This window comes from Triticum dicoccoides, chromosome 3B (assembly GCF_002162155.2).
Source record: "Triticum dicoccoides isolate Atlit2015 ecotype Zavitan chromosome 3B, WEW_v2.0, whole genome shotgun sequence".
Lineage (NCBI taxonomy): Eukaryota > Viridiplantae > Streptophyta > Magnoliopsida > Poales > Poaceae > Triticum > Triticum dicoccoides.
The window spans coordinates 588,079,760-588,103,044 of NC_041385.1; the positions used below are offsets into that span (position 1 = coordinate 588,079,760).

At 47.9% G+C, this 23,285-nt stretch overlaps 1 protein-coding gene and 1 pseudogene across 1 annotated transcript; one reads left to right on the forward strand and one right to left on the reverse strand.

Moving 5' to 3' along the window:
• Positions 1 to 576: 576 nt before the first annotated feature.
• On the forward strand, positions 577 to 4,035 carry LOC119277255 (pentatricopeptide repeat-containing protein At1g61870, mitochondrial-like). Its single transcript, XM_037558512.1, has 2 exons — positions 577 to 1,818; positions 3,751 to 4,035. The coding sequence occupies exon 1, from the start codon at positions 631 to 633 to the stop codon at positions 1,801 to 1,803; it is 1,173 nt and encodes a 390-aa protein (XP_037414409.1). The 5' UTR covers positions 577 to 630; the 3' UTR covers positions 1,804 to 1,818; positions 3,751 to 4,035.
• Positions 4,036 to 6,588: 2,553 nt separating this feature from the next.
• LOC119277256 lies at positions 6,589 to 8,440 on the reverse strand (annotated as a pseudogene).
• Positions 8,441 to 23,285: the final 14,845 nt, after the last annotated feature.

The following is a 23,285-nucleotide window of genomic DNA, read 5'->3' on the forward strand; positions in this document are numbered from 1 at the left end:
AGCTGAACCGCACCCCTCGGATTCTGTAACGGCGACCACGACGAGTTGGAACCGGAAGAACCACGGGGGAGTTGTCGGGAAGCCGCATGGCGAGTCGGTCGACATTGCAGGAAATGCGAGCGACGGAGACTTACTAGAATGGCGGACGACTACATCAAAGGACGTCGGGTGCTACAACGGCCTGGTGCCCAATCTACAAACAACATTTGCGAGCTGCAACCAACGATGGCAGGCGAGAGGGCGCCTACAACGTTGGTGCCGCTGAGGGCGTAACACTGACGAACGCGGCCACCATGCCTTGCGAGGTGTGCGCGTTGGAGGAGAAGCGTGCAGGGCGCGGTGGCGACTAGCTGATATGAGGTGATTTTTTCAGCACGTGTTGGTGAGAAGGAAGATGAATCGAGAGGGAATCCAACGGCTACGGGAACCCATATCAAACGGCTTGTGAGGCCCCCGTTGTGGATCCTGGCCGGTTGGCCGGCGCCTATGTCGCGAGAAATGGGGTAATTTCTAATTTGCTACCAGGGGCTGACATATCGGGGCCACTTACAAGCGAACTGAAAGAAAGCTTTCTCGTTTTCAGCCAGTGTCGATCATTCCCACTCCTGAACCCTAAACCCAGCCGTCGCCATGGCCGCCGCCGTCCGCCTCTTCCTGCGCCGCCGCCTCGCCACGGCCACCGCCACGCCTCCGACCCCGGCCTCCATCCTCAACCCATCCTCCCCGACCACCCCGCTCACCTCGCAGCAGAAGACCCGCCTCGCCATCTCCCTCCTCAAGTCCTCCCCGCCGCCGCCCCCCGACCAGATCCTCTCCATCTGCCGCGCCGCCGCACTCTCCCCAAAGACCCACCTCGACCGTGTTGCTCTCTCCCTCGCCACCTCGAGGCTCTCCACCGCGCCGGATTCCCTCCGAGACCTCACATCCTCTCTTCTCATCCCCCACCACGCCCCCCACGCCATCGTGCTCTTTGGCCAGGCCGGCCTCCTCCCCGACGCCATCTCCACCTTCCAGTCATCTCCCTCCACCCGCTCCCTCAACGCCCTCCTCTTCGCCTGCATCGTCGCCGGCAACCATGCCGAGGCCGCTCGCATCTTCCAGACCTTCCCCGACGCCCACCGCGTCAAGCCCAACGCCGAGACATTCAACTCCATTATAAAATCCTTCTCCGAGTCCGGCACCACAAGGTCCTTCTACTCGGTGTTCGATGAAATGTGCAAGGAGGGCGTGAAGCCCACCGCCACCACATTTACTGCCGCGATTGCTGGGTTTTACAAGGAGGAGCGCTTTGATGATGTAGAGAAGGTGATTAAGCTCATGAAGAAGCACGGCTGTGGCGAGTCACTGCAAGTGTACAATGCAAGGGTTCAGGGGCTGTGCAAGCTTGGCCGGAATGGTGATGCCAGGGCATTACTGAGTGAGATGGCCAAGAAAGGGACGAAACCAAACTGGGTTACTTATAACCATTTGATTTATGGATTCTGTAAGGAAGGGGATTTGGAGGAAGCGAAGCGGCTGTACAAGGAGATGGGAAAGAAGGGGCTTGTTGGGGATAGTGGCTTCTATTTTACTGTCATTTTTCACCTTTGTAAGGCTGGCGATTTTGATACTGCCCTTGGTGTATACAATGAGATAATACCTAGGAATTGGGTACCGTGCTTCTCGACCATGAAGATGCTTGTGAATGGGCTTGCTGGGAGCTCGAGAATCGATGAGGCAAAAGGGATCATTGAGAAGATGAAGGAGAAATTCCCGGACAGAGATGAAGGGTGGAAAGAGGTAGAGGAGGCATTACCTCAATAGAATAACCACTCGCAGGTATTGTTTTCCTACTTCATGTTCTTAGAAACAAATACACAACTTCAATTTGAGAATACTGATGTCTGAGTATGTTGTCTGGCTTATTAAATTTGCCATTTCACATTCCATAAACCTGCAATATTACAATATGCATTATACAAACTGTTCTATATCCGGAAGATGTTGCAGTTCAATGGTAAAGTAATGTCCTTCTGTAGGACCTTAATCTACACCATGAGGCTCTGCAACTTAGATGTTTTTCCGTTTCACTTCAGTATTTGTTCCTCTTGGTTCGAGTCCAGAATGAACTGCATCTTAGAGCTGCGTTTTCTGCGTTCCAGTGTTTCGGTCCTCTATAGGATATAATATGTTACTTTTCAGTAACATAGATTGCTTCCAAAAGGTCATAGTAATATAGGATTTACAAAATTGTTGTCAGTTAGCATATCCATGTCTATAATAATATATATGACTTGCACAATAGTCGTGTATATTAGCAAGAGCCTTGTATTCATTAGTTTGATGTATGTTACTCCCTCCATCCCATAATATAAGATCTTATTACATACAATATGAAAGATCTTAAATTTTGGGTCGGAGGGGGTAGTATAGGATCTGAAAGGAATCGGGGTTCTCATTTATCCGGACAGCTGATCAGGATTTTCAAATTTGTAAGGAAAAGGATGCATTCTGTAGTAGATCAACATTGCTTTTAATGAGAAATTGGAACGGTTTAAGTAGTACTTGTAATAACTGTGGAAAATTAATTAGATTATAGAGCGTGAGCCGTGAGGTAGATTTTATTCCCCTCGGAGGTATCAAATCATACTCCCTCCGTTCCAAAATAAGTGTCACTGGTTTAGTACAAATTTAGTACAAAGTTGTACTAAATCAGCGACATTTATTTCGGGGCGGAGGGAGTACATAACTAATAGGAAGTTGGAGGCGCACCAGCAGACGATTTAGATTTAGAGTTTCATATTTTCTTTCATGACTGGTAGCATATGTAAGTGTTGCAGAAATGTCGAGACTTTGCAGAGAAACTCCTGATAATTAATATTGAATGCACATCTTGAGCAGTGGGTACTTGACCTGAGTCAAACTACTACTAGTTACTACTAGTTATTTGAGAACCCACATAGTTTTACAAGTGGAGATTTGAGAGCAGATTAATGGGTCATTACTTTGGTGATGGTTGCAGCCATTGAATGGAATTGTTTGTAAAGTGACCGAGTAGTACAATTTGCAATATTTATATATGTCATCTCGTAATCTTTTTGTGCTAAATTAAACATATCAATGCTGTCATCCCATTTGAACTAGTTTTCTAAAAAGGGCAGCCCGGTGCATATAGCTCCCGCTTGCGCAGGGTCCGGGGAAGGGTCCGACCACTTTGGATCTATTGTACGCTGCCTTTCCCTACATTTTTGAACTAGTTTTCTAGTCCAGAAGAATTGTTGTGAACCACTGTCTCACCTTATAAAAGGTCAGTGTGTAAAAGTTTCTAGTAATGTATTCCGAATAGGCAAACAGCACAAGATTTATTTTTCTTGAGAATACCTATTATTATTTCTGATGGCCGGTAGCTGAGAGAGTTTAGCCAGATTAATTAGGTTAGGTTAATTGAGGAGTCTTACTTCAGGGACTTTGAAAATGTTCTAAATGAACTTTAAGAGCAAAGGTGTGTGAATCCGAGCGTGTAAAATTCTGGTTGCAAGCATCTTGATTTTATACTAACATTTATAACAGTACGAGAATATGACCTGATAATTATACTAACTTTCAGTAAACATCAACTCTATAAAAGTATGCTTCATTTCAAGCCCCTGTTCCAGTTGAAAAACTTGATCACCATGCATCACTAGCATAAAATTCATTACATTCATTTTATGTGGCTTCATATAGAGATGGGATATTAATGCACATTGCATAATTTTTTTTGCTTTCCAGATGAAAGACTGCACTGGTCAGTGATTCAAATTGAAGTTTGTCGCTGACCATCCCTTCTTAAAATGTTTGTTCTTGCGTGCTGAAAACGTGGTTAGCAGTTGGGAACTGCAACAACATTTGTTGGACTGTTCTAAGCACATGGAGCTTTGTTTAAGATGTAATTTTGCTATTAGAATATGCTAGTCCCAGTTGCTGTTATAAATTATCTCCTGTCAAAGAATTATTGAGGCGGTTGTCAAAACCATGATCTTTGAGGTAAGGCACCTGTTTGATATTTTTTGGATACTCTGTTCTTTGGTATGCTCATGCAATTTATAGCTTGATTTATTTATAAGGGGTAGGAGATAATAATAACTCTACCTTAAGTCGGTATCCCACAATGGATACAATGTGATCTGCATAGCTTGTCTATACATGGTCCAGAACTAACACGAAAGTGAAGAGTGCAAGCAGTCTGCAAGAATCTGTGATTTCTGCTGATGCATGTCAGTAGGTTACTAATGCAGCAGGGCCACATGCATGTCGTGTAGTACTACTTTCTTCGATTGAAGGCGGAATACCCCTGTATAACTGTGTTTAGCAGGGCGCTCTGCTGCTGGCTCCTGGAAAAGCAAAAGAAAGCTAGAACGTAAACATTGTACACCTCAAAGAATATTCTTACAAACAACTTAGATTATTCAATCTAGGACCTATATAAGTTTATTTCATGTGTGCTAGAATTAGATAAGTAGATTTGATACTTAGGTAGGTTCTAATCCATGAGATCATGCATTTCTTATCATGAAAATGTTCTTAACGGATATATGTCTTTGAACTCTAGTGAAGAATTGAGGTTTGTTGGTAGTATTTGTCACAGCTTTAGCTCATTATCCAGAATTTGTGACAGTTGATTTTTTGTGGATGCTAGCAATGTGCCAGATAGGACTTGTTTTCACCATGGTACCTCTAATATCTTTGACTGGTAGCTCAATTTTTTTCCTCTAGAAGTTTTAGGTTTGTGTTTAGGCGGTATGGACAAACCAATATTAAGAGTTGCAAGGATCAACTAGTCAACCAAACCCTGTGACATTGTGCAACATACTATTTTATTTTTGCATCCTAATTGCTTATCTTATCAGATTCAGATTGTGTCTTAAAGTTTTCCGTACCTCATTTCTTTTCATTTGTCATTTTTGGAACCATACATCTAAGTAGGTAGCGCCCTCGCTGGATGCATCTAAGTAGGTAGCGCCCTCACTGGATATAACGGGATCCACATAGCTTGTCTCCCTACATGGTCCAGAATTTTACAGAAAAGTTCACACAAAAGTGAAGACGGGGATCAGACATCAGCATCCAAGAATCCTTATGATGTCTTCCAAGCTAAAAGCAACAATTACTGTCAGTGCACAAACTGTTTCAGAAAATACAAATAGCCGAAAATGCTTAGGTTACCTATACCCAGAAATCTAAAACCATTTGCCTGTGTGGACAGAAATTCACAGGTCTTCAGTTGCAAATAAATGTCATTCCTATTTTTTCATTCCAGTTATGCCCACAATGATCATATATATACAAGAGGATCACGGCGACGTGATTGCATTAACTCATGCACTTTCCCGACCTCACCATAAATTCCTTCCCGAAAAGGAATCATACTCTGGCTAATTTAGTTCAGAAATCTGTTTTAAATCTATTTTGGAGGATCCCTGCTTCGATTGAAAGGAACTTCATAGAAATTTTGGAGAATTTGTATCCTTATGAATTCTCCCTATACAGGCTGTTTGACTCGTAGGATTGAAATCGGTTAGGAATTTTGAACTCTATTTTGGAAGAAAACTTACATCCACTCAAACCTCTTTGCACATTTCATTCGTCTTTTTCTGTGGCGTCAAGCACTCACTGCTCAAAGTTCCTGTGGTTTACTAACACGTAAGGTTCAACATGACATTCCACTCCAATCCTATGTTCTTTCTGTTCCTACATTTTGAAAATCCTGCAAATCAAAGAGGCCATAGTTGAGAAATGAAAAGTTTACAAGGTTAGGATGGTTGTGAAAAGAGGTAAGTCCCGCGCCACGAGGAAGGAAAATGCTTGACCGTGACCGTATACCGCTTGTGTATCCAGCGGCAAGCAGTGCGCGGCTAGGCTGCTTGGTTGTCGACTCATCATTCCTCTGTTCGCAAATCGACCAGCATGAAGCATACGTGTGGTCATCACAACCACACATACTACCAAACCTGAGAGACAATCCAGTCCAAGTGGAGTTCTGTTGGCAAGTCGAGATTCCTGCCCGTCCCAACATGAAGTGGGGAACATGAAGTGGGTCACTCGTAATTCATATGGCCGTTAATACAAGTTGAGATTTGGACCTTCTTTTGCCCTTCTTTGCAGGATCTTTTGCCTCTGCTGTCACACATTTAAAGCTGGATGAACCTGTCGGTGTGAACCACAAACACCCAACGAAAGCTACTCCTACGATGTCGCCATCTTACGTTTTCTCTCTCACCTTTTTCAGACATGAAGTTTCCAACACTCGAGCTCAAATGCATCCCCGTGAACAGTAAAAATAAAAAAAAAGTTACAGAATTCAAAAAATTCTTAAACTGTTTGGCAACAAACATTGCTGAATTTTTGACATATGTGCAAATTTTCATTACATCGAACGAACCGTGTATGCATGGTAGAAAAATTACTCTCCTAGTGAGAGGAGCGGCAACTGATTATATCCAAGAAACCCCCCCGGAAAATCTACACTGGTGTATGCATTTTGTTCCTAGTGTAATCTCACTCAATCATGTTCTCAAAACAAAAAACTCACACCTTCAAAACCAAATAAATCTCACTCCCATCAAGTTCTCAAAAACATTCTTATATTATGGGACAGAGGGAGTATTTCGCACCTTCAAAAATAAATAAATCTCACTCCATCATGTACACAATTTTCAGGCCTGCGATGTTAACCTTCCCATGTCTAGGCACCAATGTCACCGTCACACTCTCGTCTCCATCGGCACCCAAATCTTCCAGGAGCTCGTTCAACGCCACCCTCATGCTCGTTTCTGTCCTCATTCCCTTCCCTGTGCCATCCATACTAGGATGACTCAAGCACAGGTAGCTCCCGGCCAGCTCCCGCCCGCTTGGCTCGACCTTCTCGTAGTCCATGGCGTTCACGTAGACATCGAACTTGACCATTTCAGTGCCGTCGCTCTCGATGCCCTCGACAACCAGCACCTCCTCCCGGACCTCCTTCTCTCGCCGGCTTCGAAGCACCCGCGGCCGTCTTACCTCGACGGTCACAGCCGCGTCAAGGGACAGTGGGAACCTGAAGGACTTCAACGACGACGAGCCTTTATTTCTGTTCACGTTTGGAGTGGGAGGCGGGCGTGCGTCGACCCACGGCATGCCAACGCCGTCGAACCTGTACCGGAGCTTGTCGATGTCGAGCACGTCGCGGACGGTGATTCGCACCAGGCGGGCCTCCTCGTCGTAGAAGAGGAAGGAGGAGTCGAGCCAGTCGGAGTCCGTGAAGTCGACGTGGCCGCGATAACCGTGGGCGGCGCCGACGTCTCGCCACGCCTCCCACAGGCGGTCGATGTTGCTGTGGTGCGGGTAGAAGAGCGGGTCTCGGCCGGCGGAGTAGTAGGTGCCCATGTCCTCCACGTTGTGGAAGGTCAGATCGCCGGTCCAAGTGTGCATGGTGTTGTGTGGGGTCAGCTCCACGGTCCCAGGGCCCGGCCTGTCAGACTGCCCGGCACGGAATGGCTGGCCGTAGAAGAGGGACGGCAGAGCCGCATTACCGATCATCTGCTTGTACATGATCCTGAGGTTCTGCTGGACCTGCTGCTCGTCGGTGAGGTTGTTCTCGACGTGCGCGAAGTCCAGGTCCACGAGTGTGGGCGGCGCGTGCGCCGGGTTCCGCACGGGGTCGTAGAGCGGCGACGACGAGTTGGAGAACTCGGCCGGCATCCGCATCCCCTCCGGCACGTCCCAGCCCCAGAAGGGCAGCGCGAAGCCGGGCTCCCCGAGCAGCCTCGCCGCGATGCGCTCGAAGAAGTAGAGGTAGCGCGGTGGAACGGGAAGAAGAACCACGAGAAGTGGATCTGCACGTTGAGCTCCGGGTCCCCCGTCTGGCGGTAGGAGCCGGTGCAGTAGGCGCAGTGGACGTTGGCCAGCTGGTAGAGGCTGCGCGGGTCGGAGTGCGGCAGCGCCCTCATCAGCGCTATCGCGCGCTCGTACCTGGCCATGTGCTCCGCCCCCACGGCGTGCATCGGCCGCCGGACCCTCAGCGGCTCCGCCGGGTCTGGGAGCGTGAAGTTGATCGGCTCGGACGCCGGCGCCGGCGGGCAGCAGTAGAAGGGCGGGAGCGGGTTTGGCGGGAGCGTTGCCTTGACGCACGTGCGTAGGCTGGTCATGAGAGGACCGCCGATCTTCTTCTTGCCGCCGCTGCCGTCGGAGAGTGGGGCGGTGTCGACTTCGCCTGCGCATGAGACGATGTAGGGGTCGAGGCCGGAGACGGCGATGAGCGCTCTCGGCAGAGAGTAAGTGCATGGGTTTAGGGAGACCGGGAAGGCAGTGTAGACGACGATGACCGTGGCTGCGGCAGAGGCGCAGATGAGAAAGACGCAGGCTGCGAGTGGAGCATGATGTCCATTGGCCATGGCTTCAGGTGCTAGCAGCTTGTTGCTTCGCAGAGGCGTATTTTGTTTGGCTAAGCTGCCCACAGCTACTTTGTCTCGGAGCAGAGTTATATAGGGACGGACATGTGAAGCAGGAGAGTAGTGCAAGCTAGGGACGTGGTTGTTGGGTACAATATGTGTGGTCACCATGCCTGGATGTTTTCCTGGTGTAAAAATATACCGCGTGTACGTCCAACCTTTCGCAAATGTATTTTCTTTTTCGGAAAACCCCTTTCCATGCACAGCGTACGGGTGGAGCACGACTGTCAAGGGGTGGTTCATATGTTGAATCATTCATCAAGAGAGCTGTCGGCTGCTGGTCCATGGATGCAGACAATAAAGACTTTGTTGAGTTCGTTTGCAGAGTTCAAGGTGTAGTGGGTTAGGCGTTCCGTGAATGTTGCCATGCATAAGTTTGCAAAAATAAATGTAAGAGATGAACTTTTGTAAGATTTGGTTGAAGGCTCGCCCAGACTTCGTCCTTCATATAATTTCAGATGAGATTCCGAGTTTTGAAGTTTAAATAAAGCGGCAGCATTATCCCTTAATTCTTTTTACGTGTGCGTGAGAGAGAATCACACGCCACACATTCTACATTTTATGACATACAATCTGGGCACGTACGCAACGGCGGATATTTGGAGCTCTCTTGGGTAGCAAAACATAGCCACCGCCACCAGGAGAGCCGCTACTTCTCGCGCCGTCTTCCAGTGGCTTTCCTCCGTCGGCGACCTTTTGGTCGTTGGTGGTGAGGGGGTCGCCGGATCCTGCGTGTGTGGATCGTTTTAGGTTTAGGTTTTAGGGTCTATGAGTTTTGGATCGTTCGACGTCTTGGCTTCGGCGGCGACGATGACGATGCCGAATAAAGAAGCTTCAGATTCTTTTTGGGCGAGGCGGTCGTCTCTATGGTTGGTGAAGGATCTGCGGATCAGTCTGTTCAAGCGGGGATGTCGTGGCTGCGGCGGCATCCTTGTGGTGGACATGTGTTCTCGGGCTCCGCCGTTGCAACGACGTCTGCTCCAACGTCGGCGCGGAGCTTGGAAGGTAGTCAAGGAGCAGATGCAGATTGTGGTCTGCATCGACGACATCTGAAAGATTGAACATGTGCTCGGCTCATGGTTCGTGGATGGCGGCTATTGTTTCCTCCTCCGACGTCTTAGTCATGTGGGGGTGCTAGATCTAGCTTTTGATGGCGTGTCCAGGGTGTTGCCCCGGTCTGATTCATTCAATGGTAATGGTTTCGCCTTAGGCAAGCCACCTTGGAAGGTCCGCAAAGCTACATATCAGCGATGCACCCGCGTCGAGCTCGGATGAGAAGGTGATCCGTCATTTTTTTCTTTCGGTGGCTGCTGTGGTGGTGCCGGAGGCAGGTGACGGGCGTCGGTGTCAAGCTCAGAGACGTTCTTCTGTCTTTTCATTTTTGTCATGTCGATCTTTACGTGACTTGTACTTTAATCCTTATGATATGAATGAGACACATATTGCTATGAAAAAAAAACAGATCTAGCATGTGGGTCTATTCTATTTACCCATGAATGGCCCTTATATTTTTTGAACGCGGTTCAATCACAGACTCTCACATACGCATACTCTAATCCTATGAACACGCACTCACACCCATATTTCTATGAGCATCTCCGAGATACCGAGTCAGCACAATATTTTAAGATTGACGAAGTCATCATAGACTCCTCGTAGTCGATAAAAACATCTCCTCCCACAGAACACACATCATCAAAAACATAAAACAAATCAAAAAATAATAATACAAGTACCAGTTCTAAAGTATAAGACTTGAACCTTGACGGATTGGTTCCACCACAAGAAACCATCAGGACGACTGTGTCCCCACCTGTGATGTCTCCTCCCCCGTTGAATTTAATGGTGTGGCCCGGTTGATTCCCAATTGACTTGCTCCACATGACCATGTAGATTGCAATCCGTACAACTTGTTTGTAACTCTAGTAAAGTACTCTTTCTGTACGTAGCGTTAAAAAACGTTTTACATTATGGGACGAAGGGAGTATGCACTAAGGTCTTTGCCACATGAACGGAAATCACACTTCGTATCAGCGCCCGCCCAGGAAGAAAAAACGATTCGCAGGAAGAAAACTCCCCCGGTTCCTTGACATACGATGCAACACAAAGATCATGGAGTTTAGCGTCGGAGCGTGACGACTCAATGCTTCACAGTTTTGCATAGGAAAAACACTGTGCGGAGCTGACTGTTGGGCATTTAAAGCTGAAGATCTTTCGTAATTCGTACTGTGTATAAACTAAAACAGGCTAACACCGCACCTAATCATCGCGGGGGGTGCGCCACTGTCAAATGTAAGCCGCATGCAATGACGTCACCAACAGTGTGAGAGAAGGACCATACGGATTCGCGTGTTCCACGCTTTCATAAACGTCGGGTGTACGTATTCCATAGTAAAGTTACAGCATCTATAGCTGCACTTGACAAATCCGGCCCTATAAATGTAAGTGGACGCGCTCGGTCGCAACTGATATAATATCTGACGGTCCCTCAAAAGTCATGTCGGACGGCCACACTCCTCGTATCAAAACCCTCAAATCCATGCATGTCGATCATATACCACAAATTCAACACAATTTCCACAAATGCAACAAAACAAAATAAATCATGATTCAACAATTCAGATGCCAAAATGAAATTCAATGTTCGGGCCAAGGCCGCCCAATGCGGTGAATCACTCGCCGGCCGCCATCCGTCTCGCATCCGCTCCTCTTGCCTCCTCGTATTCCATGCGCAAGTTGAACTCCTTCCACTCAAGCGACTGTATGCCTTCCGTATCTAGTAGGCCTGCGTCCGCCAACATTATTCTCGAATCCTAAGTGTCTCGAAAAGTTACGACATGTGCTTCTCAAGCTCTATTATTCCAAAAGTCTGGGCATTCTCGACCTCTTTTTTGGCACACGTCTCTTGCTTCTCCGAGTCTATTTTCTCCTCTCAATTTGTTACTTGTTGTTCACTCTCTCTTGGTCTCAATCCATCCTCTCTTTTTGCGCATCCAACATGAGGTCATGCTTCTCCTCTTTCTTCTCCTCCTTTGTGGAAAAAAAATGCTCGTTCGCGAGGCAGCCATTTTACTCGCCACGGCTTCATGGATGCCCTCCCCTTCACCCACGTGTTTCCCATCACTTGTCTGTTCTTCATTGGCATGGTGGCTCGTTCATTCTCCCCTACAACTTCTTCCTCTTTGTCATCCAATTGAATGGATTGTTGGGAGCTTGGGCCATCATTTTTCTTCAACCTTTTGTTGTTCTTGAGGTCATCCACAAGATGTTGCCACTTTGGTTTGCCCTTCAATTTCATCCAACAATAGGTAGAATCGAATGGCTTCTTCTCGGGTTGTTGGTACAAAGTGGCCGCCAACACCATCTATCAAACAATAAGTAATCATGAGAATGCGACAAACAAAACTAGCAATGCAAATGATGGCAAAACGAGCAATTCAACTTAATTACCTGACTTGCGATTCCGGTCCCACTTTGATTCTGGCCAAGCACGAAAGCATAGTGGCCGACAAACGTGTTTACGTTGTCTTGGATGATTGACCATCTATGTTGGAGAGAGGCCATATTGCGGGTGGTATGGATAGGCTTCGACTCCACATATTTCTCGTGTTCATGATAGTGCTTGTGGATCTTTTCTCAATACTTGTTGCCCTTTTACTCCGTACCACATATAGGATCATGCTTGTGTCCCACCAAGATTCAACCAACAAAAAAAATCCTCAAATGTTGTGAGTGTCGGACCTCTTGTCTTGGGTATCTTTGACCTTTTTGTTGGTAGTGTGCGATGTTCCTCTCCAAAATCATATGTAGGACAATTGGTATCCCCCAAGTCATATTCCATAGGCTCTGTAGGCTCTTGACCCTCATTGATCATGTCTAACATGAAATTGTCCTAAATGATCATGATTCCAAATAAACTAACGACATATGCAACAAATTGATTCAATGGCATATGCAACCAATTGATCCAATGGCATAGCGAATAACGAAAGAAGCGATACAAAATGGAGCGAAAAATGTATCGCGTCCTACTACGACATTTCGTCGAGGAGGACCTAGGTAGACCGGGCCCCGACACTGCTCGTGCTTGTCTGCACTTGTTCGAGTTGCAGTGAGTCACACACCATCTCTGGCGCCTCCGGTTGCGTCCAGCCATCCGAAATCGCCCACTCAGACGTTGGATCATTGTCAGTCGCGGGCGGGGCTGATGGCGACTTCCTTGATGGTAGCAGGGCGAACGCGAGCGGGGCAGCGGGGCACAATGGAGGGGACACATCCACGTCGATGTCCATAAACTCCTTAGAAAAACTCCATCCGCCTCTGCTTCCAGCTCGCGGTTGCAGGTGCACCGCTCCCTCCTGGCGGCGTTCTCCACCTTGTAGCTCACCCTCACGGACGATGTTGATGCACCATGTGTGACGGCGGTGGGGGATGGGGTACCCGACGATGACATGTAGGGTGGCATCATAGATGGGAGGATAAAGGATGGAGGAGGACGATGGCTCAAATGCGGGAAATGGATACGAACGCGAGAGAAGGGCGGTGGATTTGGTGGGCTTGATCAATTTGATGGAAGTTTAGGTGGGTCTGGCCCGGCTGGCTGATGTGGCAGACTCGTCCGGGCGTGTTCGGAACTCCCCATATACTCCCCAAATATGGGTTGGATATGAGGGGTGATGGTTAGTCCGGACGAATAGGGCTGGTTTGGTGGGGCCGACTCGGTCTGAGTTTTGTGACCGATCACTAACCAGGCCGAGGGGATGTTTGAGGAGTCTGGCTATAGTTGCTCTTACATTTGTTCACTTGTGCAAGGGGTGTTCACCAGTGCCGGTGCCAGCACAAAAATGCAGGTGGTGGGGGGTCAAGTGCACTAAGCTTTCTAAATTACCATTAATTTTCTATACAATTATGTATACAACTAAGAGCATCTACAACCGAACCTCTCAAACCAACCTCATACGCCCGGGCGGGCCACCCAGTCATTGTCCAGTCTTGATTTTTTGACCCAGACGGGCCGCTCAAACGACCCTCAAACGCCCGGGCTGACCGACACCCCCCCATATCCAGCCAAAATATGGGGCGGATATGTGGGCGCCCGGGCATGCCCGCCACATCGGACCCGACAACCTGACCCCACCCCAAATTGCACCAAATCCACCTCGAAGACCAGCCAGATCCATTTGCTATCTCCTCTCTCTTTCCTTCTCCATGCCGTCCGTCTCGCGCTCCGTCGCCGCGCCTGCTCTGTAGCCGTTCCTAGGCTCGCCGTCACCAACTCCGAAAGAGCCCTCTCATCCTTGCTGCGGGGGACGTCATCGCTGGCCCGGACGCCACCGTGGTACGTCTGACAACTCTCCGGCTCTGCCTTGCGCTTGATGTGTTCGAGACATTGTCCGACTGGATTTTTTGTGATCTTGTTAGGTAAATGATGGATTCTGATGCTTCGTCGGACGAGGAGTATGGACCGACGAAGCTTGACCAAACGATTCAAGATGAGTTCTTTGATTCGTCGGATTCGAACGAAGAAGTGGACATGATCATGCTTATGAGCATGCAAGAGTAAATGGACTGGCAAGTGGAGCATATTCTCAACTTCAAAGGCTCAATCAAAGGGAGAAGAGTGGTCAACCGGGACAGGGTGTCCGGAGCAAAGGTACTGCACACTGACTACTTTGCTCCCAAACCTGCTTTACCGGATAATCCATGGTTTCATCGCCGTTTTCACTTGCGGAAACCATTGTTTTTGCGCATTGTGGAGGGGGTGGAGGCACACAATGACTACTTCAAGCTCAGAAGAAATTGCTGCGGCCAACTCTCTTTCTCGGCCAAGCAGAAGTGCACGGCTGCTCTGAGGATGCTTGTACTTGGTACTGCTGTTGGGGAACGCGGTAATTTAAAAAATTTCCCTATGATCAAGCAAGATCTATCTAGGTGATGCATAACAACGAGAGGGGAGAGTGTTGTCTATGTACCCTCGTAGATCGAAAGCGGAAGCGTTATGACAACGCAGTTGATGTAGTCGTACGCCTTCACGATCCGACCGATCCTAGCACCGAAGGTACGGCACCTCCACGATCTGCACATGTTCAGCTCGATGACGTCCCACGAACTCTAGATCCAGCTGAGGTCGAGGGAGAGTTTCGTCAGCACAGCGGTGTGGTGATGGTGATGATGAAGTTACCGGCGCAGGGCTTCGCCTAAGCACTACGACAATATGACCGAGGTGTGTAACTGTGGAGGGGGGCACCACACACGGCTAAAACAATTGCCTGTTGTACCTTTGGGGTGCCCCTGCCCCCGTATATAAAGGAGGGGAGGAGGAGGCCGGCCAACAAGGGGCGCACCAGGGAGAGGGGAGTCCTACTAGGACTCCAGTCCTAGTAGGATTCGACCCCACCTGTTTTTTTCCTTCTACCGGAGGGGGGAAAGGGGAAGGAGACGGAGTAGGAGAAGTGTAAGGGCATATTTATCCCCAAGATGTTTTGGTGATTGATGACAATGCTTGTGCGGACTAATCGTGTGCGTTAAGTTCTTTCAGAGATTCATCCTTTGGCACGAGACGATTATCTCCCCTCGGTGTTTTATTCAAGACGGTGTAGCTCCTTCGTTTCGTTGTTGGTGGACTAGTTTCGTAGGAGTCACCGAACTATCAAGAGGGGATCCGCTTTGGTAAGGCTAGGGTGGAATCAACACGTACACATCCATATCACACCCGTCGTTTTCCTTCCGCTTCATTAGAGCTGCCCTTTTCCCCCAAGTATGCTTTGTCCTGCCCCAGCGGTAGTACCGCGGTCCATAGCGGTAGTACCGCCGAAGCACCCCAGCGGTAGTACCGCTCCCTACCGCTTGTGGTCTTCGGCCGTAGTACCGCAGTGCTTCCGGGCTACTGCCGCCTCGATTCGAGAACAAAGTTTTTCATGTCGGGTTTTGCGGTACTAAGGGCGGTAGTAGTGGCGGTAGTACCGCTCCAAGCGGTAGTACCGCGCCTACCCCCACGGTAGTACCGCCCTGGGGTCAGGACCCTGTCAGCGCGGCAGTACCGCTGGGTAAGAGCGGTAGTACCGCCCCAAGCGGTAGTACCGCCCTGCCCAAGCGGTAGTACCGCTCTGTGCGGGGCTTCTCAGTGGAATAACGGTTGGATTGGTTCCCCCTCTATATAAAGGGGTCTTCTTCCCCAAAGTTGACCCACCTCTTTCCCCCAAAGCTCCATTGTTGCTCCAAGCTCCATTTTCGCCCGATCTCTCTCCCTAGCCAATCAAACTTGTTGATTTGGTCGGGATTGGTTGAGAAGGCCCAGATCTACACTTCCACCAAGAGAAATTTGATTCCCCCCACTTATCCCTAGCGGATCTTGTTACTCTTGGGTGTTGAGCACCCTAGACGGTTGAGGTCACCTCTAAGCCATACTCCATTGTGGTGAAGCTTTGTGGTGTTGTTGGGAGCCTCCAAGTGTTGTGGAGATAGCCCAAATCTTGTTTGTAAAGGTTCGGTCGCCGCCTTCAAGGGCACCAATAGTGGAATCACAGCATCTCGCATTGTGTTAGGGCGTGAGGAGATTACGGTGGCCCTAGTGGCTTCTTGGGGAGCATTGTGCCTCCACACCGCTCTAACGGAGATGTACTTCCCCTTAAAAGGAAGGAACTTCGGTAACACATCCTCGTCTCCACCGGCTCCACTCTTGGTTATCTTGTGCCTTTACTTTTGCAAGCTTACTTGTGTTGTATCTATTGCTTGCTAGTGTGCTTGTTGTCTTTGCATCATATAGGTTGTTCACGTAGTTGCACATCTAGACAACCTATTTTGTTGCAAGGTTTATTTTGTTAAAGAAAAGTCTAAAAATTGTTAGTTGCCTATTGACCCCCCTCTAGTCAACCATATCGATCCTTTTAATTGGTATTAGAGTCTCATCTCTTTATTAAGGACTTTGCTGTTCGAAGAGTATGCTTGACACCCACGGCGGTGCGGAGGAGCACTCCGGTGTGAATCCCATCTCGTCTTCGGCCGAAGGGGGAACCTCGGTCTCACGTGAGGAATTCAATGTGGCTTTAGACACATTGAAAACCTCCATGACGGCCGAGGTTAAAAGCATGTTTTCTGAATTCCTAGACGGACTTAAACTATCTACCTCACCGATGAAAGTGGGTGATCCCACTAACAAGGTGATGGATGCTACCTCCGACAAGGGGGAAGCTAACAGTGAAAAGAGTCCTTCTACTAGTGGTAGAAATGGCACTGGCATCTTTGCCAATGTGGAATCTCCAGTGTATAGAGGACCGATCCCCTCTACTCACTTGAATCATGCCGGTCCTCCTCCTAAATATGTGAAAAATGAAGATTTTGATTCTTGGGTTTATCGCTTCAAGCGTCATTTAAAACATGTGAATACTAACATTTGGAGAATCATTGAAGAAGGTTTCTATCCTCATGACCCAAGCAACTTCACCCCTCGAGAAGAAGTGGACAATCAATTCAATGAGAGTGCTCTCTTCATCATACAAGATGCAATCCTCCCCGAAGATCTCCCTCATCTTCGACCTCATGTCATGGCTAAAGAAGCATGGAAATGTGTTGAGTCTCTCTATCGAGGAAGTGCTAGCATTCAACGCTCCAACTATGAAGTGGTGCAAGATGAAGCCAATGAGTTTGCAATGAAAGAGGATGAAGAACCTCGTGAGCTCTTTCGAAGAGTGACCAAACTCGTGGTCGCACTCCGAGATCATGGGAGCAAGGACACGGATGACAATTGGATCAAACGCAAGTTCCTCAAGGCCATGATGCCCTACAACAAGGCCATGTCCTCCGTCATTCGTCAAAGACCAGACTTCCACTCCATGACCTCAAGTGAAGTGTTGGATGAGTTTGTTGCAATGAGCATCTTGGACAAGACAGCCGACAATGCGGTGCTCCGTTCTCAAAGGGCAAAGAAGCCCAATCTTGCCTTGAAGGCCAAGGTTAGTGTGGAAGAAGAAGAAGAAGAAGATGAGGAGAGCAACCCCGAAGACACGAAGTATGATTATCATGAGCACATGGCTCTTGCCTCAAGACAATTTTGGAGTAAGAAGAATACAAGACCCAACTTCAACAATAACAACTCAAGTGGCCTCAAGGGCAAGCAACGAGTTAGAACTTGTTTCAACTGTGGCAATGTGAGCCATTTCGTTGCGGATTGTCCTTACGAGAAGCGGGAAGACAATGGTGGCAAGTTCATCCGAAAAGACAAAGCCAAGTCCTTCCCCAACAAGAACAACTTCACCAAGAAGACTCCTACTCGCGGGTTGGTGGTTCAAGAAGAATACCGTGAGGATGACGATGATGATGAAGATAGTGAAACAATGGCCATGGCATCCGTTGCCATTGTCACAACTCCCCGGGTGTCTCTCTTTGATTCACCTAACGAGAACATCACCTCCAAGTGCCTCATGGCTAAGGACACCAACAAGGTAACCCCCAACATCAAAACCACCATTATTCCTAACCCTCCTTCAACGGATGACTTTGATAATGGTAAGGGGTCTAATGAGGAGGTTAATGAATTTGAGTCCTTCATGAGTAAGCTCAAGGGCAAATCCAAGAAGCACTTCGTTGCTCTCTTGGAACAACTTGGTGAAGCCAATGACATGATAGAGGCTCATGAAGAAACCATCTCTAAGATGGAAGGTCATAGTCGCGACTATGCCGATGAGATATCGGATCTATCCAATGATCTTGAGAAAGAGCGTGGGCACCGTTTGGCTCTTGAGGAGTCACACAACGATGACCATACCAAATTAAAGAAAGATCTTGATCATGCTCTTGTTGTGTCTTGTGTTCTAACTTCCGAGAAGGCTAAACTTGGGGTTGATCATGCTAGACTCAAGGAGGAGTTTGATGTACTTGACAAGGCCCATAAGGTCTTGAAAGGTGCTCATGCAAACCTCAAGGAGTCTCATGCTCAACTCCAAGTTAAGCTTACCAAGGAAAAGGCCACATTTCCTCACATGGTCTTAATTGATAATGCAAATGCTACTAACCCATGTTGTGAGCATGTGCATCTTGTGGAGGAGAATGCAAAGTTGAAGGAACAACTCGAGAAAGGTCGTGTGTCATGCATACAAGGCGAGAAGAACCTAAATGACCTTTTGAGCAATCAAAAGGAAGTTGTGGGCAAGGAGGGAGTTGGGTTCACACCCAAGTCCAAGAACAAGAAGAAGAACAAGGAGAAGAATAACAAGACCAATCGACCTCCCCCGCTCAAGCAAACATTTGTGAAGGAGGGAGAGGGTGCTCCTAAGAAGAAGAATAACAATGCGAAGAGTGGTGATGCCAAAGAGCGCAAAGCCATCTCTCCCAACAAAGCCGGCGACTTTAACCCCTCTTATGTGTTGTGCCGTGCTAGTGATGGGCATGTTTATGCTAAATTTGTTGGTTCTTCTTATGAGTACATTGAATGGTCTATTTGGGTTCCTAAGACCCTTGTTACTAACATCAAAGGACCCATTACTCAATGGGTACCTAAAACCAAGCATTGATATCTTGTAGGTGTTTGCTTCCGGTGGGGGATCATGGTTGCTCGATAGTGGAGCAACAAATCATATGACCGGGAGCAAGGACTTGGTGGTGGACGTGCACAAGATCCATCTATGCCCACCAATGTCGAATGGGGTGATGCCTCACATTCTAAGGTATTGGGTCTTGGCAAGGTTGTCATTTCTCATGATCTAACGATCGAGAAAGTCATGCTTGTTGAGTCCCTTGCGTTCAATTTACTTTCCGTTCGTCAACTCGCACTCATGGGCTTTGCCACCTTCTTTGATATTGATACCGTGGCCCTCTTGTGGAGCAAGACTCTTAAAGTAGCCTTTGTTGGGCATGTCGAGAAAATGGTCTCTATGTGATTAACTTTTTGGAGCAACCCACTAAGACCGTGACATGCCTAATGGCTAAAGTTGATGTGGGATGGCTTTGGCATCGCCGTTTAGCCCATGTCAATATAAGATCTTTGTAAAGTCTTCTCAAGGGGGACCATGTTCATGGACTAACGCATGTTAGTTTTGCCAAAGATCGTGTTTGCAGTGCTTGTATCGAAGAAAGCTTCATGAGATGGCTCACCCTCCCACGACTATCATCTACTCGAAGAGACCCTTGGAGCTCCTGCACATGGACCTCTTTGGGCCTCCATCCTTTGATAGTCTTGGGGGTAGAAAGTATTGCTTGGTGATTGTGGATGATTATCCAAGATACACTTGGGTATACTTCTTCAAGAGGAAGAGTGAGACTCAACAAACCGTCATCGACTTTGCAAATGAAGCTCAACGTCAACATAATGCAAAGATCTTGACAATAAGAAGTGACAACGGCACCGAATTCAAGAACTACACCTTGGATGAGTTTCTTAGTGATGAGGGGATCAAGCACCAATACTCTGCTCCATACACCCCTCAACAAAATGGTGTTGCGGAGAGGAAGAACTGGACATTGATGGATGCGGCAAGGACCATGATGTCGGAGTTCAAGTCTCCATACAACTTTTGGGCCGATGCCATCAACACTGCATGTCATGCATCCAATCGGCTCTATCTCCGCAAAGGCTTGAACAAGACTCCATATGAGATACTCACCGGGAACAAGCCCAATCTCAAGTACTTCCGGGTGTTCGGGTGTAAGTGTTTCATTCTCAAGAAAGGTGTTCGTTTGTCTAAATTTGAGGCTAGAGCTCATGAGGGCATATTTGTTGGCTATGCTACAAACTCTCATGCTTACCGTGTTCTCAACAAGTCCAATGGACTCATTGAGGAGACGTGTAACATGGAGTTTGACGAAAATAATGGCTCCCAAGTGGAGCAAAGTGGTACTTGTGATGTAGGTGATGAAATTCCTCCCCAAGCCATAAGAAGAATGGGTATTGGTCATATTCTACCCATTGAGGAACCCCTTGTGGCCGAAGGAGAAGGACAATGCTCCACTCCAGTGGAGCCTTCACCTACTCAAGACCCACACGCTTCCGAAGAACAAAGTGTAGGCCCTCAACCTTAGGAACAAGACCAAGGGCAAGATCAATCTCAAGATGGTGGTGAACCTCCACATGATGCCCAAGGTCAAGTTATCCCCTTCGAGCAAGTTCAAGATCATGAGCAAGCTCAAGATCAAGAACAAGCTCATGACGACGCTCAAGATGATCAAGTGAACCCTCCTCCTTCCACATTCGAGGAGGAATTAGAGCGTCGTGCCTGCTTCCGAACTCACCACCAAAGGTCATCTCATGGAGAATGTGGTTGGAAGCCTAAGAAAGGGGGTAAGCACTCGTAGACAATTAGCAAACTATTGTGAACATCATGCATTTGTTTCTTGTGTTGAACCCCATAAGGTCTATGAGGCGCTCGAAGACTCGGATTGGCTTAATGCCATGCATGAAGAACTCAACAACTTCGAGTATAACAAGGTGTGGAGATTGGTGCCAAGGCCTTAGGGGAACCATAACATCATTGGAACCAAGTGGATCTTCAAGAACAAGCAAGATGCTCATGGGAACATCATTCGCAACAAGGCAAGATTGGTAGCACAAGGCTACTCCCAAGTCGAGGGTATCGACTACGGTGAAACCTTTGCTCCCGTTGCTCGCCTTGAATCCATTCGTTTGTTGATTGCTTATGCTTCTCATCACAACTTTAAGTTGCAACAAATGGATGTGAAAAGTTCTTTTCTTAATGGTCCCATTAATGAGTTGGTTTATGTCAAGCAACCCCCCGGGTTCGAGGATCCTTACTTCCCGGATCATGTGTATCAACTCGATAAGGCACTCTATGGCCTTAAACAAGCCCCACGTGCGTGGTATGACCACCTTACCGAGTTGTTACAAGATCGTGGATTTGAAGTTGGGCTAATCGATCCCACTCTTTTTACTAAGAAGGTCAAAGGGGAGTTGTTTGTGTGCCAACTATATGTTGATGACATTATCTTTGGTTCTCCTAACAAAGCTTTCAATGAAGAATTTGCCGCTCTAATGACCTCTAAGTTCAAGATGTCTTCGATGGGAGAGTTGAAGTTCTTCCTTGGTTTTGACATCAAACAAAGAAGAGAAGGAACCTTCATCAACCAAGGCAAATACACTCAAGACATGCTAAAAAGATTCAAGCTAAGTGATGTCAAGCCAGCTTCTACTCCAATGCCCACCAAGTGCCAACTTGACATTGATCCCAATGGTAAAGCGGTGGATCAAAAGGTATATCGCTCCATGATTGGTTCCTTGCTTTACCTTTGTGCATCTAGACCGGATATCATGTTGAGTGTGGGGATGTGTGCACGGTTTCAAGCCGCACCGAAGGAAAGTCACTATGTGGCGGTCAAGCGAATCTTTCGATATTTGGCTCATACCCCAAACTTTGGCTTATGGTACCCAAGAGGGGCAATCTTCAAGCTTGAAGTTACGGATTCCGATTGGGCGGGAGACAAAGTGGATAGGAAGTCCACTTCCGGAGGGTGCCAGTTTCTTGGGTGCTCTTTGGTGAGTTGGTCTTCCAAAAAGCAAAGTTGTGTATCTCTCTCGTCCACAGAAGCGGAATATGTGGCAGCCGGTAGTTGTTGTGCACAACTTTTATGGACGAGGCAAACTTTAACGGAATACGGTGTCATTTGTGACAAAGTGCCTCTTTGGTGTGACAACGAAAGTGCCATCAAGATTTCTCTCAACCCAGCGCAACACTTCAAGACGAAGCATATTGAGATTCGGTATCATTTCATCCGGGATCACATTAGGCGAGGGGAGATCGAGCTCAAGTATGTCAACACTCATGATAACCTTGCAGATATTTTCATGAAGCCCTTGGATGAAGCAAGATTTCGCGAGTTAAGGCATGAGCTAAATATCATTGATTCGAGCAATGTGACTTGAACCCTTGCACACCCCACCTCACTCAACTTGTTGTCTAGCTTAGATGTAGGCATGGACATAGGGGGAGTGTTGTTCTCTCAATGAACTCTCCCTCCCCCCATTATGCATAAATCGATCATCTCTTTCACATTAGCCATTTTTTATGGTACTTGTGCTTCAAAGATGTGTTTTGGTCATGGGCCCAAGGATAATTCTTCGCGGTGCCATACCAATTGACTCAAACATAGGTGGCTCCGGCCACCGCCCTCTCTTGAGAGAGGACAGAGCTCGCTCTGTTTCGTGTGGTTGTTTTTGTTTGAGTTGTTTCTGGTCCGTTGCTTGTGTGTGTGTTGCCTTGTTGGTCTTCTCTTTCTCTTGGCCTTCCTTTCCGTCTTTTTGGAGCTTTAGCCATTGGTCTAGAAGCCGTGCGGTTGCTGAAGCGATACTACCGCTGGTGGCAAGCGGTACTACCGCTCCTAGCGGTACTACCGCCCTCCAGCGTGGTACTACCACTGTGAGGCGCGGGCAGGGGGTTATATCGGGGGCAGGGGGAGTTTCTTCTCCCCCATACCCATTCGCTCGCCCCCTCGCTCTGTTCCTCTCTCTCTTCAGCAACCGGCGCCGCGGGAGGGCTCCGGCGGATCTCCCTCTCCTGGGCGCTCCTCTCCATTTCCTTCGGTGGAGTCGATCCCCACCTTGTCCTCTTGCCATGGATGCCGGTATTGCCCCCGTTCCCTGTTTCCTTTTGTCTAGATTTCCAATCTAGCGTCTTAGGGGCAATAGCAGTTGCATCTCTAGATGTTTGGCCAGATCTAGGCTTGAGTAGGATGGAGAATGCTTCTAGACAGTGTGGATTAGTGTTTGGTTGGAGTATTTTTGAATTTGGTAGGACGGTAGTACCGGATCTGACCACGGCAGTAGGAAACTGCTGTTTCCCCGCCTCGAGCTATACTACCGCTCTCTCCAGAGCGGTACTACCGCTTGGAGCGGTA